The following is a 21,029-nucleotide window of genomic DNA, read 5'->3' on the forward strand; positions in this document are numbered from 1 at the left end:
ACTGAAGGCCTTTGAGCCTAGAACTAGCTTTGTAACGTCATCTTTCCTTCATCACACAGCTTCCTCAGGCTCTGGCCTGATAGGATTGCTTCAGGATTCCCAGGCAGTCTCAGACACTGTGGTGTGTGCTCACATTGGTCATCAACTTGCACTATCTTGCTCTGCTCCTCCGCCTTACCTTTACCTTTTTTTATGGAAATGTGCTTTATCTAAAGGCCTGAATTAGCTGAAATCTCTTGCCAGTTTTTTCATTCTTCCAATCAGCCTTCTCCAGAATGAGGATTTATCTGTGCTAACCTGTACGAATATTTTGGATGTATGCCCTTATGTTTTCAGTAAGTTTTTGTTGTGTATCTTAGTTACTAGATGGGAACCTCGTAGATGGCAGGCCTGTGATTTATGCACTCAGGTATCAACACAAGAGTCATCAGGTTAGCCAGGTGGTGGTGGTGGAACACACCTTTAATCCCAGCATTCTGGGGACAGAGGCAGGTGGATCTCTGTGAGTTCAAGGCCAGCCTGGTCTACAAGAGCTAGTCCCAAAATAAGCTACAAAACTACAGAGCAACCCTGTCTCAAACAAACAAACAAACAAACAAACAAACAAACAAACAAACAAAAAAGAGCCATCAGGTTGTTCTGAGGGGTTAAGTGGGTGACTGTTACATGAAAGAAATGCACTAAACCCTTTTTTGACCTCTCAGAAAGCATTCTATTTCTGTATCTCATGAGATTGTCCTTTCCATTTTTTATTTACATAGTTAGACACATTCTTTTCCTGTAAAGTACAGTAATAGCTTCACAGTCTGTTGTGTGATGAAGGTAGAGATGGGGTTTGGGGTTGTTTATAATGTAGTTTGAGGTTTATTGTAGAGACCTGACCTAAATTTATGGGGACTCAGGATGTTTTCTAAAAGGAAAAGGAAACTACATCATTTGGATAAGTTGAGCAAAACTACCTGCTTCCTCAGTAAACTGCAACTCACAGGAATGGTGTTGGATTTTCTACCAAAAGATAACCAGGAAGGGAAGGTATTTTGTATGCTGCCAGAGGAGAAGGGCAAACACCAACCCAGCTACAAACCCTATGATCTACAATGGTGACCTGCCTGCAAGATATGCCAGTGCAGCAGTGGCACAACAGTTGTGGGGGTAACTACACACTATCTGATTGGTTCACAAGATGGAACCCATTTTTGATCCCGCCTGGGAGGCCAGGAACCTGAGATTAGGTAGGTCATAGACTTCGGGGAAAATCATGTAATAGTGTTGTGCTAAAGGAACATAGCAATAAAATGATTTCTAACAACATTCTGCTATATTCATAAGTCAGTGCTTTCCTCAACCATCCTGAAAGATGCTTCCTCCTGCGATAGATGGGAACAAATACGGAGACCCACAACTAGACAATATTTAGAGAGTAAGGGACCGTAGAATATTCAGCCCTAAATGGGATTTCTCCATCAAATCCCTTTCCTCAAGGCTCATGGAATTCTGCAGAAAGATTATAAGAGCCAGTGGGGGATGGAAAACATCAAAGAAACAAGACCTAGCAGGACTGATGCATATATCAACTCATAGAAGCTATGGCAACAAGCGTAGGGCTGCACAGGTCTAAGCCAGATGGGGTTCCATTGTGAGAGGGAAAATAGATACAAGCTCCCATCTCTAACCTAGAGCCATCTCAGGTTGGTAACCACGCTTAAAGGAAAAAAATAGTTTTCTCCAACAAGAGTGTCACTGTACCAATATATAAACAAAACTTAAGGCCCCATGTCCAGAAGTAAATGGCCAACACAAAACAAACTTGGTGGTATTTTTGGAGGTTTTTTGTTTATTTCACAGTGCTTTGTATCTGGAGTGTGTGTGTGTGTGTGTGTGTGTGTGTGTGTGTGTGTGTGTATTAGAGTTTTTTCGCATTGTCATCTGTTTATTGTGATTTTTTTTCTTTCACGGATTTTTTTTTCTGTTGGTTTATTTTGTCCTATTTTGGTTTATTTTGTCCTATTCTGGTTTATTTTATTTTATTTATTATTGTTGTTAATTTTAGATGCCTGTATTTTAAAAGGAAAAAGAAAAAAAGGATGTAGATTTGGGTAGGTAGGAAAGTGGGAAGGATCTGGGAGGGAATTGGGGGAGAATATAGTAGATGAAAAAAATTTTTTTCAATTAAAACGGGGAAAATTCCAGGGCCATATTTTAAAAGATCTTTCACTAAAGGATGGTGTTTTTTTTTTTTTAACAGAAAAAATAGTAAAAATCTACAAAGCAAAAATTATGTAATCAATATAATGTGTGTGTTTCTTATAAAACAGAGTATCTCAATTTTCATAATGCTGCAGCCATTTAATACAGTTCCTCATGTATTGTGATCCCCCCAAACCATAAAATTATTTCATTGTTACTTCATGTCTGTAATTTTGCTACTATAATGAATCATAATGTAAATATCTGATATTCAGGATATCTGATATGTAACTCCAAATGGGTCATTACCCACAGGTTGAGAACCACTTTTTCTTAAAGATGTGGTCTGGTTAAATCTACTATATTGCTCAATATAAGTATGTTTTAAAATAAAGAACAGGTAGAGCAGCTGGTAGTGGTCACGCCTTTCATCCCATCACTTAGGAAGCAGAGGCAGGCAGATCTCTTGAGTTCAAGGCCAGCCTTGTCTACAGAATGAGTTCCCAGACAGCCAGAGATGTAACACAAAGAAGCCTGTTTCTTTTTCTCTTCTTTTTTTGAGAGAGAGAGAGAGAGAGAGAGAGAGAGAGAGAGAGAGAGAGAGAGGGAGGGAGGGAGGGAGGGAGGGAGGGAGGGAGGGAGGGAGGGAGGGAAAAAGAACAGTTTGAGACCAAAGCTTTGCTTACTCATTACATTGCATTCTGCATTTAAAACAAAAATAAAATCGGTCCTACTGCATGTACTGGCTTTGAGGGAGCGTAGTCTGTTTAGATGCGCACCTTCCTGGACCTGGATGGAGTGGGGAGGACCTTAGACTTCCCACAGGGCAGGGAACCCTGACTGCTCTTTGGACTGGAGAGGGAGGGAAAGGGGAGTGGGAGGAGGGGGAGAGAAATGGGAGGTGGGGAGGAGGCGGGAAATTTTTAATAATAAAAAATAAAAAGGAAATACTGAACTATAAAAAAATAATAAAATAAAATCGAAAGCAGTTCCTCTTCCAGGCTCCACTAATACCAATGTCGTGAATCTGCTCACCTATTTAAAACAATCTTTCAGATTCTGGTTAATGTTGATCTCTTTAATTACTGGAATATATAAAAAAGCATGTATGTAGACTGCCTTCTAAAAAAACCTCAGTAAATGGTTTAATATATATTACATACTATAATTGCACATACTAAAGAAAAGAATTTCTGCTGACAAATGAAGTTTAGTATAATATGGAAACTCTTATATGAAACCGATATAGAAAATTTGGAAAGCACAGGAAGCTATAAAGAGGCAAACAAACCCCAGATGCCAGTCAATTAGAGAAATGTGGAGTAGTTTGGTAGTGTACCACAGTGACTTGGGAATAGTACTTAGCCAACAGAAGTACATTCTAGTGCTACCACATTGAGATTGGACATATCACTCATGGAACATGAGTGTGTTTCCATTTCATTTGTAAAATGGGTAGATGATTTGTCCCTTAGGTTGTTTATTTTAGAATTCAGCCCCATAGAAAATTAGCATTAGAATTTTCTTTTAGGTAGTTTGCCTTTTTAAAAAATGTTTTATGGGACTAGAGAGATTGCTCAGCCTTTAAAGGTTAGGCTCACAACTAAAATGTTTTATGACTTATCTTTTATATCTAGTGCAGTTTAGTTTGCTTCAGTTGCATATTAGGTAATAATAGAAATTGAATGAACTACCTGATAAATTATTTAGAACTATATCATGTATGAATATGTTTTACATGTTATGTATTCAAATGCCAAAGTCTTAATGTAGCAAAAGAGTTCATCTTTTATCTAAATAAAAGATTTTGTAGAAATAGAGACCACATACCTATGGCCATCATTTGTATTGAAAGTAACCTGCAATTTGTGTTTTTATGAGATGTCTAGAATAATGTTTGAGCAGATTAACTCAATAGAAGGTCAACAAACCTAGCAGGCAATTTTGTATTTGTTTTTAAAGCCATTGAGGAAATTGAGTTTTCTAAGGTCATATTTTAAAGACATAAGATCCTATTTCATGTATTTTGGTTTTTTATTCTGTACATGTGCATGTTTGCATATACACAAGTGCATATTTGTGCACATGTATACAGAGTCTAAAGACAACCTCAAACGTCGTTTCTTAGGATCTATCCATACTGTTTTTGTAGACAGAGTCTCTCATGGACTTGAAACATGCCAATTACCCCCAATAATCTGGGATCTGTCTCCTACTGGGTTCTGCAGATCAAACTCATGCTTGCAAGGCAGGTACTAACTAACTGAGTCATCTCTCCAGTTCCCAAATCCCTTTTTACAATAAATGAAGAGAGATGTAAACATGGTCTTGACTGTGTGAGTATGAGTATATTCAGAAATATTTATTATCTATCGTTATCTCCAAAATACTTTTTGTTGTTTATTACTTAATTCTTCCATGAACCGTATTCTTACAGAATATTCTTGCTGTATTGATATAAAACAATATGATTTCCTTGTATCTATCCCACTTAATGTTTTTCCTAATTTTCTTTGCAATACTGTTTTGTTCACATAAAAGCCAGAGTTAAAGAGCAGACAGATAGGGCCTTTCACTTTGCTACTTTCTTCAGCCAATTCCAGTCAAGGTAAGGAAGTGTATTTGATGCAGTCATCTTAGCTGCAAGAGCAAGGTAATTCTCAAAGGTTTTTTTTCTTCCTCTTTTTCTTTTTGAGACCGGTTTTCTCTGCATAAGGGCCCTGGCTGTCATGGAACTCACTTTATAGAACAGAATGGCCTTAAACTCAGAGATCCACCTGTTTCTCTCTGCCTCCCTAGTATTGGGGTAAAGGTGTGTGCCACTACTGCCTGGCTTCAAATTCGTTAGCGCAAGTTTACAAGAAACCTCTGACTATTATCACTTGTTTGTCAAGTGCTCTTCCTAAAACATGCGACTATACTGCTATCCATATGATTTAATGGAAATTCTGGTCTTCTAAGGCCTTTTCATCAGAGTAGAATGAGGGTGTGTGTGTGTGTGTGTGTGTGTGTGTGTGTGTGTGTGTGTGTGTTGGAATTAGTTTTAAAATTTAGTGGCATTTCTGAATAAGTGGGTGACTTTGGTGTTTGTCATAAGAATTATAAACAATGGTTTCTTTTTCTAATGTGAACTCTTGAAGAATTCAGTAGGAAGAACACATTATCAAAATGCCTTTCCCTGTAGGCCAACATTAAAAGAAGCTGTGTTTGTGGTTAGAAGAAGCTTTGTTTATGACCCATCTGCTCTTCAAAAAAGGGAACATGCATAAGTACAAGAGCCAGTGTCTACACAGTTTGGTGTACATCTCAGCCTGGCTGCTACTGAGATGTGTTTCTGCTTGGAAGAGTAGAGGATAAGTGTTAAAGAATTGCTTGCTTGTTGATTTGTTTGAAAATGAATAAATCTGATGTATAAGTTTTTAATTATGTGCAGATAGCTAAGTTGTGTTTTTTTTTTTTTTCAAGAACAATACATTTGTGGTTCAGAGTTTTAGTGACTAGCACATTGAATTCTATACCTGGAACAAAGAGTTCTTTGACTGTACTTTTGTTAATCATAAAGGGAAATGTATTATCCACAGTCTTCAAAATTCACAAGAATGGATTATTTCATTGATTCATAACTAGAAAAATTCTCTTAGCTTTTTATTAATGAAGACAAAGCTTATTGGTACTAACTTGGAATCCTGCATAGATAGAGCCCCTACGAGTCAACTTTTGCCTGTGCCAAACCATTGGTTTACTATGTATATCTGACTGTGGTTACAGCAATGAACACACAGGTGTGCTTCTTGCCCTCATGGAGCTTATGGGCATTATAGTGAGTAACATTTGAGATCCAGTGTGAATAAATTATAATTGTATTAAGTTTTAAAGTGTTTATAAGAGGGTTGAATGCTAGTCCATAATTAAGAGAACATTTATTTATGATGTTTCTTTTGTTTGAATTACAGAGTTATAGAATCTAGAACTGGAAAATACCTATTGTTATTTAGTTCAGCCATTCATTTAGTGCTTAATTTTTTAGTGTTATTCATTAATAATATTTTTATTGTTTTGGTTTTGCTTGTTTTGGCTGTTTGGGGACCCATGCCTAGCATATGCTAAGACATACTCAATCACTTGGCTACAGTGGCAGCCATCATTTGACATTTTTCACTTAGATTTTCATGCAGTGTAATACAAGCGTTTACTAAGTGTCATGCTGGGGCTGAACTGTGTAAATGGATTAGTCAAGAATACCTTACCCAGTTACCTATTTGGGTAACATGTGAGACCTAACAATCATAACGTAAATAAAACAGCTTAAGTGGTCTCTCCTATCTGAAGTGAGCATGGTTAACACCTAATGGACTGTTCTGAATTGTGATAAGGTTTACAGCCATATTACCCTGAATACACCTGATATCCTCTGAATTTTGATCAAAACTCCACCTAACTCTCTGAGGCTGTTGCTAGCAAGAGAGGGATTTTCTGCATGACCATGGATGTTAACCACTTTGTAGCATATTAATGTCTACATACTGAAGCATTTCCTCGTGCTTCCCAGCAGTTTTGAGAACTTCCTAGTGCTGTAACAGAGGATTAAACATTAGTTGAACTCCATTTCAGAAGCTGTTTCCCTAACCAAAGCAATGAGCATAGCAGCTGACTATCGGCTTCTCACCAGTGAAATAAGATGGAAACACTGGAAACAACTTCTGCTGGCCAGGATTTTGCTCATTATGAGTAGGTTCTAGCTGAGTAACTATCTTTCCTTGATATCTAATTCTGCTGCCTTCAATTGGCTACTTCAATTAAACTATGACATATGAAATGGATGTACTGTCTCCCTGTTTTAAAGTTATTCTAAAGTGTACTATGTCTAGATATTTATAAGGTTATGATAAATGAAACATACTCATCCTTCTGCCTGTCCCTCTATCAATTATTAAGCTCCTACTGATGTCATGCATATTTTCATAAAGTCTGGAGCCAGGTGGAAAGCAAGATGAAAGTTCCTTCCATTTTTCCATTCCCAGAATGTACCTCACATTGTGGTGGGGAAAAGAGACCTTAGACATCAGAACTTGTGTCGTATAGATAAAATACATATTGTGGATTGTGGTGAGAAATAGAGTCAGGTCAGGAAAAGAGACACCATACAAGAGGATGGCTGCTCCTACTGTGGAACTTAAGATATGCCATACTAAGAAATAATTGTGAATCTGGATTTTGAATAGTAATTAAGAAAGCAGACATGCCTGGCAGAGCGACAAGAGCTCCAAGGCTGGGCACATAGCATGGTATTAAAGACAGTGCTATGCTGTGGCAGTTCTTGGAGCATGAGGTGCCATCTCCTTGAAAGAGTATTGACTACTGGAATAGCATATTTATATTTAAGAAAAAATTTTTCCTCAACAGGGGATCTCAGATTCAAGATCTTGTCAAGTATTAGAACTGTAGAAAGTAAATGTTTCTTTTTTTCATAGCACAATAAAGTAGTCTTATAATTTCTCCTTATGATATCTAACAGTGCCATTATTGACCTGAACTCACTACCATTCAAAACTTTTGTAAGGTTAATAAATAATTGCAGAGTCTAATGTTTTAAAAACATATTTCAGAAGAAAACCCTCACAGTTGAGATTATGTGCATGAACTTTTTTTGACATTTGGGAACAGGTTATTGTACTCTGTTATAAATAACACTACTGTTGTTTAATATTAGTAACAAAATTTGAAAACTGGTTGCAGCATTTTGATCAGTGGACAGCCAGCCTGCTTGGGAAGAGTTTGATGCTCATTCCCACAACAGGCAGGACTTTCAGAAAGTCACTTCTGTCACACACGAACTCCGACTTCCGTTTTGTTTGTTATTTTGAACTGAAATCTCTTCCAGTGGCTTACACTCACTGTTAATTCTCTTAAATGGACTTGTGGAAATCACTATCTTTATTTGAAACATTGCTATGAATAATTAATTTCATTGTGCTTTGTGTGCTCTAAGATCAACTATAAACAGAAATTTATAATGATGTAACTTTGTATTGTACAAGGGTCAGTATTTCTTTTTATCTTGTAGAGAGCAAGGTATAAATCTTTGGAGTGTTAAGTCTTCATGTACAGACACTCAGTTTGAATATTCCTGCATAATACTTGGTTATGCTTTTTTTCCCCTTTTATATCTGAATAGCGTGGGATTGAAGGAATAGGTAGTTTATACGGAGTGGAAACAGGAAGCTGAAAATATAGGGAGACAAAATGTAGTATAAAGCTAGAAAAATGAAACTAAATTATGGAATTAAAAAGAAACTTTATCAAAGGAGGGTAATGGAGCTGTACATATGTGTAAAGTGTAGTGTACTTTGTACAGTAGACAATGTGATATATATTTAAATATCATAAAGAAATTGAATGTTCATCCACTTTAAATTTTTTTTTCTAAATAAATGTAATTTAAGTCACTAAGACTTAGGGAGAAAGTTAAAGAAGTGCCAAAAGATAGGTATATATTCCCCAACACATGTATGTATATAGATACTGTCTGTGTATATTTGAATATCTAATGTGAAGCTTACATATTACATTTAACACATACATCTAGATAGGAGACAGGGCAGTATGAATCCATCACTGCTAAGCACCAGCTCCCAGGTTGATCCTGCCTTCCTTTCATTTCTCCCCAATCCCTGAAGTGGCTCCCGGATTCTACTGTGATTACTTGACAGCTAACTTCAGCAATGAGCAGCAGTATAACATAGTAGGTCTTCATACCAGTAAGGAAGATCATGCTGTTAACCTGCTTTCCATTTTTCGGAGTGTAGAAAAATACCTCGTAAGTGTCTTATTTTGGAACAGACTCAAATGACTGAGTACAATAATATTTATAATTTCATCAGGCCTAGTAAAAAAGTAGTTTAGTGGAGTCTCTCAGTTTATAAAATTGTTCTTCAGTTACTAGTCTTTGTTTTAAAATGAAATTCCAGTTTGAGACTTAAAGGACCTTACAGAAATAAAAACTTTCTGAATATATTTCCATCATGATAAGTTAAATTGGTTTGATTAATAAATTAATTTAAGAGATACTGATGTGTTTGTGAGAGAGTTATACCACTTTTTGTACTTTACAAAGTTTGTGTTGATTTAACACAGCAACATTTTAAAATAAGATCTGAAGTTAGCTTTATTTTTTTAGCCTTAAAATGGGACAGATTTTTGAAGTAGATTTTTGAAAATTACTTCTCAGAATATACAAGAAGAGGTACAATCTGACCTCCCACTCTTGGAATAGAAAAAAATGAATTACCTAGCTGGGCAAATCACATTCCTCCTCCGGACATTATTTTTTCTGTACTCAATGCTAATGAAAGAGACACAGTGGTGAGTGAGCAAGGAAGAGTGGCTATTGTTTAGTGCTCTCTAGCAAAAGAAAGGAGGGGGTGGGTTGAGTTTGACTGGCATTGGCTCTGGCTTTTCTACATTCCAAACTGTCTGAGGCACGGAGTGAGAGCAAAAGGGGAGAAAGAACCGGAGAGCAAGCACAGGCGAGTTCTGTACACAGAGTGTTCGCAGTTTCTGACTGGCATGCGGAAAAGATCATGTTAGCAACACCCAGAAACTTCAAAGAATGCAGACCCCAGGTAAGAACTGCCAAGAATTAATGTTTGTATGTAGTTAAGATAATGTGTTTTATTATGCAAATGTATTTGCGGTCATGGGTATCGATTTTTAAAAGTGAGCTATTTTTCCTTTCTGTATGTTTACAGAAATATCTGTAGAGACTATCGGTGTTGTAGCACAAAATCCAACACTAAAGCATCCATTTGGAATTAGAAGAATAGTGAGAGTAGCAGATATTAACACAACAACATTTACTTATTCTTTTAAAATAAAACATGAAATCGATACTTATTTTGGATCTGCCTCGAAATTCTTCACGAAATATAAAGATACTTGGAAACTGATAGAACTCGTTTCTGAAAGAGACAGAATATATTTAACATTCAGCAGGATATTAAGGGCACTGCTTGAATCTCTATAGAATGTAATTGTCATTCAGAAAGTTCAACAGGTTAGATTCATAGACAACAGTAAGAGTATTCATATGGAAAGTGCTTCTTCTGATTACAAAAGGTTGCCTTTTAATATTCTCTACCAGCAGATGACAATGTAGAGATTTTAACTGGTTGACTCATGAAAGTTAAATCTGGGACTTTAAAGACTGCCTATCTATAGCCCATTTTCTTCATTTTTAGTGAGACCACTAAGACCTAAGGACTTTGGTACTTACTCAAGTGAAAACCTAGATTTCTTAACTCTTAGTTTAATGTCTTTTGATTTGGGATTTTGGGGTTTGTTTGTCTGTTTGTATGATACCATTTATATGTAGACCTTACATTTTATGTATACTGTAGTTGCTAGTGTCATAAATAATGAGTTATTACCTTAATAGTGCAGATGCATTGTGAACCCATATTAAAATCTTATAGGGATAAATATTGAGGGTTGAGTATTATAAAATTAGTACTAATACATATTCTTGAATAAAACCAATTATTAATTACTTATTAGAAAGTAAAATGCTTGTAGTTAAGGAAAATGCCTAGTTTATATGCTAATCTTATTAAGTTACATATTACATAGTAGCATTTTGTATGTGTATGAAGATAAAACTTTTAATATTGATTATAATTTCTTTTAAAGGCTTGAAGTCTTGGAAATTTTCTGTATGTTATATAGAAATATCCATTTTATGTACTTTTATCTTTTATTACAAGCAAAAATAAAATTTTCCTATATTCACTTCTTTCTCATATTAATTTAAAGAAGGATAAGATAGAGTTTTTAAAGTATTCAATCATTTGGATTAGTTGTTTTCCAGGGTCCAGCTCTGTTTCTCTTTATTCATTTGAGTGTTCTGTTACTTTACCTCATGAATTACATGTTAGAGGATAACTTAAGTAGAGGATCTTGAAAATCAGGACAGTGAACATCTGTCTTCATACATTATCAAGTAGTCCTTTTCCATTTTTCTGGAGACTCTTGTGATGAAAGCCACACTATTCTGGTGAGCTAAATAGTAACGATAGTCACTGCCAAAAGAATCTGTCATGGTTCTTTAAAACCCCTGGGAACAAGTTAGTCTGATTCAGCTATAAGCACAGTGAAGACACATTATTCTTTTGTGTTATTCCTAACCTGCTCAGTTCCAGTATGGGGCTGGATGTGTAAATTGAGTGCTGATTTACAAGTATGTGGGAGATTAGCAGTAGGTTGTAAGGAAAAGTTTCATTATTGCTGTGGGCTGTCTCAGAAACCATTGCAAAGTGAATTCCCCACCCAGTAGGAAAGAAGAGACTGTTCACTGTCTTACTGAAGAACCCATGACTGAAGTACACTGTTTATAAGCAGACTGAAGGCTGTGAAAATAATGGCCGAGTCCACCTTGATAGTATTTAGGGTTACCTGTATAAGGCTTGGGTTTTTGTCTTCAATTTCATCCTACTGAAAATATGTAGAAAGAACTGCTGTGGTATACATATGAATACCATGGTTCATGTGTACACAACAGGATAGAAAGTGTAGGGGAGATTAAGGTGGACCTTTGGCCTGGGTGTTGTTTGCTTATGCCAGGAACAATCAGAAACCTATTTCATTGGTAATATTTTACTGACTTGAGTTGAAATAAATCATTACTAACCAACCTCACCACAAAACTAATCAACCTGGTCATTATGAACTACACTGCTGTGCCAGAAAAGGAAGCAAGTGTCCTTTTCTCTTCTGTATGTTAATTCAGACAATAAGGGCTTATGCTTTTTAGGATAGAAGAAACCAGCTAGGTATCTGTTTTAAATGGGAATGGAATGAGGCAGGGCACTGAGGAACAAGCAGAAGAATGTCTCCTGTGTGCTGGAGGCAGTTGGATCAGTAGTTCCTAGAAGAACCATTTCCACTACTCAAGAATCTCGTGCCACCAGTATTATTAGTTTTATACATATCTTTAACTACATATGTCTCCATAGAAATACAGATTATGTATTAAGTTCCCAAAGAAGGCAAGCCATTCTACAGTCAGCTTTTATTTTATTTAATCAAAACTTTGAATCACTCAAAGGATTTCTTTTTACTGGTTTCTTTCTACCTCTTGAATATAATTTTCTTTTATATTCTGATAAAATCTCAAAGGATTGTCTTTTCAAATAAAATGAAGGCAAAAAACCAAGGGTGCAGACATGAAGCTGAGCATATGCAACACTTTGAATTATGAAGTTAATTTATTTACTCGTGAGAGGTGTGATGTTATCCACGTACAGCTCCAGGAATCCCTTCTCAGAAACTGCATGACTGTTACCCATCTCCTTCAGTAGATGATGCTTGTTATAGCCTTGTTTTGTTTCTGGTCTGTTCTTTGCCACTTTCTGGTGGTTATTCGTGATTATTCTTGTTTACATTTCTCTGGGTTTCAGTTTTAGTGAAAAGTAAGTAACTCCTGTGAATTAATGCTTACCTCATTTTATACTCTGAAGAGTATAGGGAGAATTGTGTCTCTTTGCCCAGTTGTTCCTGGTCATGGCTCTGCATGCAGTATGAATTCTCCTGCTCCTTGAGATTTTCAAGTGTACTAAGGTTCCAATTTGTCTTTGACTGTGATCAGCTTGTGTTCAGAAACCTTAAGCAATGCCACATAAATGAAGTCAGTACATACTCGATAAGAGAAACTTAACTGAATCAAAGATTAACATGAAGGTTTTTGTCTACTGTGGTAGTTTCTTTTCCTAACCCAGACCCTGGCATTAATCAGAAGCACTGTGAACTTAAGGATGAAGGGGAGATCTGCCATTGTCTTGATTCTGGAATAGCACGTTTTTTTGTTTGGTTTGTTTGCTTGTTTGTTTCATCCCCAGGTTCATAGTGTTTTACAAGCAGTGAGTTCCTGTAGCCTGCCTTGAGAAATGAGATTTTGCAGCCTGTTTGTGTTTGTTTTTTGAGACAGGGTTTCTCTGTAGCTTTAGAGCCTGTCCTAGCTCATGTAGACCAGGCTGGCTTTGAACTCACAGAGATCTGCCTGCCTTTGCCTCCTGAGTGCTGGGATTAAAGGCAGACACCACCACTGACCAGTGCAACCTTATTTTTTGAAGAAGAAAAACTGCTGCTTGCTTTTTCTCATGTCTGATCTTAGAAGGTAAGCAATTTGAGCTGTCAGGAGCATACAGTTGTCGTTCAGTTTAGTGGTTTTGTGTGTGTGTCTGCGTGTGTCTGTTTGTGTGTCTCTGTGTGTGTGTTTCTGTCTGTGTAGGGGAGCATGCAACCTTTTGGACAGATGGCTGTGACATCTTGAGTCCATTTTCAAAGGCTATGGAGTACCTGTATAGATTGCTGTGCAGTCCATTGTTCCTGCTTATTGCTTTAGCTATATGAAGATTTGGAGAAATGTTACTTTTTTTTTTTTCTAAAATACTTCAAATGATTTTGTGTAACTAATTTGACTTTTAGTCCTGAGTCAAATAGGAAAGCTAAGATGTCTGGATCCCTGATTAAATAGTTCCCTTTTTCAAGAACACTTAGAATATTAAATGTCAAGTAAATAAAGGGAATGGAATTTTAAAAGAGGAGTAGTGTGCTACAGTAAGCATGGGAAAAGCCACAAGAACCCCACCTGTGTGAAAACAGGTGTGAGTTAACGTATTTATTGCAGGACAGAAAAAAAAAAGTGTATTGCCTTTTTAGCAGGGAGGCAGTCATAGCCTGTCACCTGCACAGGACTGACTTCCTAAGAGTTCTAGCAAGTTCTCATCAGTGTTGCCTCAGAGTGTGGAAAACCAGTGCAACAGGGATTGTATCACATGATATTTGGAGTGGTTTTTTTTGTTGTTGTTGTTGTAAGCTCTGCCAGTACTGAAATTTGAGATTCTTAGCAAATTAAAATGAAATTTTAATTATAATTTTAAAATTTTAAAATTTAATTAGAATTAAAATTTTTCATATATATATATATATATATATGTGTACCTCTCTCTCTCTCTCTGTGTGTGTGTGTGTGTACACAAATACCCTGTAGTTTCTTTGGGAGCCTTTTTACCACAACTCGAAGTTCAATGAACTGTTACTGTACTTCCCTGAAGTGGTAAGCACCAAATTGTTTACTTGTAACTATTTGTCTGGCTTTATAACTGCTAACATTTTTGAAATATGTTTTTGGTCTTCTAGTTTTATTTCTTCTCTTACTTTATAAAAACAGCACTGAGTAAATGATTGATGATCGACTTTTGAAGGTAAGTTTGCACAAAAGGACACCTTTCCCCCCAAATTTGAGTCCATGTCATTCTCATAGCTATCTCCATAATAAATTCCAGGAGTTGCTCCCATTATTAAAGGAAATAAAACTAATGCTCCTTGCAATAGTATTTGTAAGACCATGCAAATCTTCCATGCTTCAGCGTAACTGCTTGGGGCAGGCCTTGATGACACTGCTTTGTTTGTCAAATGCTAGAGCATTTGAAAGCAGAAGCCAGGTTTCTGTACAGTGCTCCTTAGGAGAAAAGTCCAACCAATCATATTACTAGCTTTTTCCTCCCAGAAGCACATCTTCTAGTGAATAGCTTGCAAATTTTATTTGACAGTGAAATTTTCATTAAGTGGGCCTGAAATGTCTGTCTCTCTTGTTGCTCTAAAGTGCTGTAACTTAGGACAGCTTCCTCACAAATTTTCCAGAAAGTGTAGTATTTTAATATTTAAATGTAGACTGTTTTTCTTCATCCATGTAAAAGCTGTGTAAAAGAATGGGAAGGGTTTGAGGTTCTGTGGGTTTAGCCTTGGTATTACTGATGTTTATATTACATTTTCTCAACTAGCTAAAAAAAAAAGACTGTTGAACATTCTGACACTCATTCTTGGTGTGTAAGAAAACATCTGTAAGAAAAAGGCAAGATTAGAATGCACATTTCACAGGAAGCCATATAGTCTAAAGAGAGAAGCTCCCAAAATAGGATCATGCCCCACCCATCAAAATAATGAAAATAGCAAAAGCAGAAAATAACATGTGCAGTTAAAGAATCTAGACAAAAAAATCTAGACCAAAGAAATAAAGAAACCATACACATAACTACTGAGTACAAACAGGAGCTTTTACTTTGGAGAATGTTTGGCAGGTTTGGAGTTGATCAATGCTCTGTGACCCAACAATTGTGAACAGAAGTGTTGTGCAGAAATAGTCATGGAGAGACCTGTACAAAAATGTGTATTACTTTATTGCTTTTGATAGCTAAAAGTCAGAAACTACCCTAATTTCCTTCAGTAGCAGAATGGATAAATTCTGATTTGCTTACATAGTAGAATTCTACACAACAATGAAAATGAACAATCTCTACTTTGTACAATATAACAAATGAGGAGAGGGCTGTTTAAAGGCTCAGAGGACAACCTTTGAGACTTAATTCTTGCCTATCACTTTGTTGGGCAGAATCTGTCTTCTTTTTCCAGTGTGATGCATGTCAGGCTAGTTGGCGTCCAAACTTCCAGGTGATTCTCTTGTCTCTGCCTGTCAACTCACTGTAGGGTATTGGGATTATGTATGTGTCCTGCCACATGCTACTTTTTATATGACTTTCAGGGAATTTGAATTTGGGTACTCAGACCTGCAGCTATCACTTTTACCTGCTGAGCCATTTCCCTGTCTCCTAAATTAATTGTATACTGCTATATAATCATATACTAAGAGTTTAGCATATTACAATACCTATTTATTATTTCCCTGACCAGAAGACCAAGTAGAGTCTAGTTTATTCTCTGCTGAGATTACAAGATCAAATCAAGTAGTCCAGGTTGTTTTCATCTCAGCTACATGCTCAGGCCTTTCCTGTAACCTGTTGAATAGATAGAACTGAGATCCTTGGTCATTTTTGCTGGCCATTAAGAAAGGGTTATTATTAGCTCCTGAAGACCACCTTTGGGTTCTGCTCTCAAATCTGCCTCACAGCCTCGCAACTTGTTCTTTAAAGCCATCAAGAAAATCTTACTATATTGAGCCATTAATGGACTAGAGTACCTAGCATCTGTAATCTGATTTAAGATGTCACTGTGTTTTTGATTTGCATTTTCCTGATAGTAATGCTGTTGGACATTGTTTTGAATACCCATTGGTCTTTTCCTCCTCTTTGTGTATTAGACCATGTGTACCCCCTTATATGCAGAGATGCACGTACCCCTGAGTGTATGTGTAGAAACCAGAATCTATATTGGGTATTTTCCTGTATCACTCTATGTTACCTTCAATTTCTGTGTGGGTTTTGCATATGTCTCCTGGTGTGCATGGGTGTGTGGAGGTCAGAGATTAGCACCAGGTATTTTTCTCTGCTCTTCACCACCTTGTTAGTACCAGGGATCTTCAGCTAGAACTAGCTGATGAACAAGTCCTGAGGACCTGCTTGTCTCTTCATAGCACTGAGATTACAAGGTAGGCCAGCTTTTTACATGGGTGCTGGGGATCTGAACTCCAGTCCTCATGCCTGCACAGCAGTCGCTTTACCAGTTAAGCCGTTTCCCCGTCCCTGCTATCAGCCATTTTTATATTTTCTGAGAAATATTTATTCAGGCCCTTTGCCAGTTTTTAAATCAGTTTATTCCAGTTTTTGCTGTTGAGTTTTGTGATTGGTCTTTAGATACTAACTTCTTTTCAGATATTTAGCTTGCAAATATTTTCTCACAGTCTATAGACTGCTTTTTCATTTTCAAGTGTTCCTTTGAGTGTACCCATGAACTTTAACCAGACACCACATGCCCAAATTGGATTTCTTCCTAAAACCACGTGCCAGATTTTCTTCTCTAAAAATAGTTTTGTGTCTTTGTTTTTTGTTTCTCTTTTTGTTTTTTTATGTTAAAGATGCCATTTAAAACAATGATAAATGTAAACATAGGTTCCATTTTGAGACTAGTGATGGAAAATTTACCAAACACAGCAACAGCCTTCTTAAATGCTTGTAGGGTCAAACATTGTTTTTTCTTTTCTTTTTTTTTTTGGGGGGGGGTGGTTTGAGACAGGGTTTCCCTGTAGTTTCTAGAGCCTGTCCTGGAACTAGCTCTTGTAGACCAGGCTGGCCTCAAACTCAGAGATCCGCCTGCCTCTGCCTCCTGAGTGCTGGGATTAAAGGCGTGCGCCACCACCGCCCGGCTTTCAAACATTCTTATTAGACATGGAAAAAAACATTTATTCATGAAACATAACTATATATGTGACTATATGTAGTGCTAATGATCAGTGAAATTGTATGATTAAGAAGCATGTTAAAACAATGAAACTTTACATTCACTTTGACTTTTATCATTTTACATTAGAAACTAGGTATTCTGGCTGCCTTTTTTTCTTTAAAGCAACTAACCTCAGCTTTGTTTTAGTCTCTCAAATTATTGAGGAACTAAAATATTTTAAGTTCACAAATAATGACTATTTACCTTTACGATTTCTACTTCACCTCAAATAGCTAAAAATGCCATAAAAAAAAAAAAAACGCTGCTATAGAAAGTGTTTGAATTGTCACCTCTGGAATAGGAACACCTGCACTTCTACTTCCCAGGCAGTCATATCTCTAAATCTTAGCTTTCGTTTTTGTAAATGAAGAGATGTTCATCAAATTATGTATTATCATAAGGGGTAATGAAGTTAAATGTGTAAATGCACATCTGACGTATTTACTTTTAGTAACACAATTGTTCAAAATATCTTTGCGCCTAGAGATAGAGGAGATACTATCCTAATTTCAACTTTTTAATAGTCATAATAATTGTAGATGCTTCTGTTTATATATTTACACACTCAAAAAATATTTGATAATTGGGTGCTTAATCTTAAATTTCAATAATTGTATACTGTTTGAATAATTAATTATAATGTCAAATTTTATTTAAGGGAAAATTATTAGATACTTTTTAGGTCTTTTGTCATTTAACTTTTCTTCTTAGAAGTATAGCTTTAATGTTATTATTATAATTATCTTTAGTCCTACATGGTTTTCAATTTTCTTAAATAAAATCAACCAGTAGCATTTGAACAGATTTTTTTTTTACCTCCTTTGTTGCCTTATATTTTAAGTTGTACCATGAAGGATAGATACCAAAGCATCCTCTATGCTATTAAGTACACTTCCAATTGGGCTACATCTCTTAGTGCTAATATCTTTGTTTCTCCATGGCTTTGCTTTCTAAATCCAAATAAGTGAAAGTTCAGCTTAGCTTCATTAATTTTATCAGATCTAAAAACATGGAGGTAACAAGTTGAACAGAGTGAGAGACCATTGCTAATGCATGATTTATGTACAACTGCTTGAAAGCTGGAGGTGGGTTGGTAGAGGGAACTGACTCCCACAATTTGTTCTCTGACCTCCACACTCATATGCATGTATGTGTACACAATAAATAAACAAATAAAAACTTTAAAAATCTCTTCACAATGTTTAAAAGGGTATAGTTTGGTATTCAGTTTAAGCTTTTCAGAGAAAGAGTTTTATAGCTAGCCAAAGCAGCAGCGCGGCACAGGCGCACTACTGCCTCTCACTCCATTGTCTTGGATCAGTACTCTTGTAGCTCTCTATCACAGCAGTGCACTGAATGGCGGCATACTCAGAAATCCCTCCAATTTTGAACGACATTAGTTTGACTTTTAATGTAATGATTACTTTAACTTATACTTGGATTCAGATTTTTATAGGATAATTGGGTTTTATTTTATGTGTGTGGGTGTGTTGCCTGCATGTATGTCTACTCACGATGCAATGCCTGGCTGGTGCCTGCAGAAGCCAGAAGAGGGTGTGATATTACCTGGAGTTGGAGTTAAAGGCAGCTGTGAACCTCCATGTGATAGTCAATTGAACCTGGGTCCTCTGAAAGAGCAGCCCATGCTCTTAATGCTTGAGCATCTCCCCATTTCCAGATTATTGTTTTTTCAAACAAAAGTCTATAATACAAATGAAGAATTCAGATAGTGGATAGTATACTTAGTGGCATCTCTAATTTTATTCTTAAAATACCAACCAATGCCAATGTTAAATTTCATAATTTTAATTATTATTGTTCATGAGAAAGATTTTCCTTTGTTTAAGAAACTTAACTGAAAATAGTCTATGGCAAAAGACAAACTGTCCAACTTTCACAAGTGATTCAGAAAATGCACATATATGATAAATATACAGAGAGAATGATGAAGCAAAGTTGGGAGCATATAGACATCTGGTTGGTGAGTCTAGGAAAGGGATTTTAGAAATACCTTGTATTATTTTTGTATCTTACTGTTGAACTTGAAACTCCATAAAAAAACAAGGAAAATATTTCCACCACTTTTGCCAACTTAGACATTACTTTAGAAAAGATCATCTGCCACATTTTACCTGCCACCATTCATTATTATTTAGTGATAATCTTTGCCTATGTACAAGGATAATGCAGAAGGAGAAAAGGAACTGAGTCAGAAGTTTGTTTCATCAAGAAGAATGTATCCCATGATATTTAGAAAGAAAATAAAATGATTGTTAAATTGCCAGATAACTCTCTTATAGCACTTTAAAATTCTTCAATAAAAATGAAGATTATATGACAACTTATTTTGATATTCTATTAAAATACAGATCTCCACATAAAAACATATGTACAGGTTTTAATGTCATCATTGTAATGTGGTAAGTGTAAACAGCCCAAATATGCAGAGTAGGAAGTAATACAGGTCTGTACTAGCAAAAGTATGGATGAACCCCAGTGTGAGAAAACAGGCACCGAGACATACTGGATGAAGTCCAGAGGAGGCCAATTCAGAGAGACAAAACCTAGTAATGCTAGGAGCTTAGGAGTCGAGGGAAGAATAGAGAGTGACTGACAGGGGGTTATAGAGGTTCTTGAGAGGCAGTAAAGACATTCTGGAATTAAGTAGTAGTGAGGGCTGCACAACTTACTGATTGTTCTAAAAATACTTTAAGACTGAGGGAGTTAGTGCTAAATTAGTGTTTAGCCTAAGGCATTGGGCTCAATGTGTTGCACATAAACAAAACCTACCCACTCCCAAAAACAAAACCAAATTAACTTGAAAGGAACAATTATGACGGTGTGTGAATTGTATTTCATGATAGCTCTCACAACAAAACAAAACTAGCCCTGTGCATCCCTCACTCCCCCAGTTCTCACTTTAAGGCAAAGTGTCAAAGACCTTGCAATTTTACCTGGTGAAGGTTACTTTGTGGACCCAGTCACCTTTTAGCTTTTCCTCTTTCCCTCTGGCTCTTCCTGATTCTGAGCTTTGATGGGTCCTTCCTTCTTCCTGAGCCCCACCACTTTCACCTTATAGTCAGTTCTTGGTGTGGCTGACTAATTACCTGCTTTAAACTTACACATCTTGCCTTCTTTGTTTTCTTCTTTGTGCTATTTACTATCAAAAATAGAATGGACTTTACCCTTTAATCTTGCCCATTATTTACTACTTTCCTATATACCCTAAGCCCAGCAAGGCTAGAGATTTTGACTTTCTTGTTTGCAGCCATCTCTATGTCAGGACTTAAGATATTGCTTGCTATGTATTATCACTAGTATAAAATGAATCTAAATATGTAAATCTGGGCAACTGAGGAAAAAATTGTGAGTAACTGAGGGAACATTATCTGAGGGGTAAATTTTATTGCCTTATATTTAAGAAGGGTGTATATAACAAGGACGAATTAATGCTAAGTTATGACTATTCTCAGGGGAAACCAGTGTAATGCTTTACGTATTGACATAGTCTCTTATTCACTCAGTTTGCAGAAAAGGTTGAAAGAGCTGGATTGTTTTGCTGATACTATAACTCTACACTTTTCTTACAAATAAATAATATATAACTTAAGTTT

General features: G+C 36.3%; 1 protein-coding gene across 4 annotated transcripts in view; it reads left to right on the top strand.

The window, feature by feature from the left end:
* Rasal2 (RAS protein activator like 2) overlaps positions 1-21,029 on the top strand; it is a 293,856-nt gene that overhangs the window by 153,177 nt on the left and 119,650 nt on the right. For 2 of the 4 annotated variants that reach the window (XM_038348686.2, XM_038348687.2), the window contains exon 1: positions 9,548-9,809. The exons of the other annotated variants lie outside the window; for them this stretch is intronic. In XM_038348686.2, coding sequence (XP_038204614.1) covers positions 9,797-9,809 — 13 coding nt within the window. In that variant the 5' untranslated portion in view covers positions 9,548-9,796. Of the gene's footprint in view, positions 1-9,547; positions 9,810-21,029 lie in introns of those variants that run through there. 4 annotated transcript variants of the gene reach the window in all.

This window comes from Arvicola amphibius, chromosome 12 (genome assembly GCF_903992535.2).
Source record: "Arvicola amphibius chromosome 12, mArvAmp1.2, whole genome shotgun sequence".
NCBI lineage: Eukaryota > Metazoa > Chordata > Mammalia > Rodentia > Cricetidae > Arvicola > Arvicola amphibius.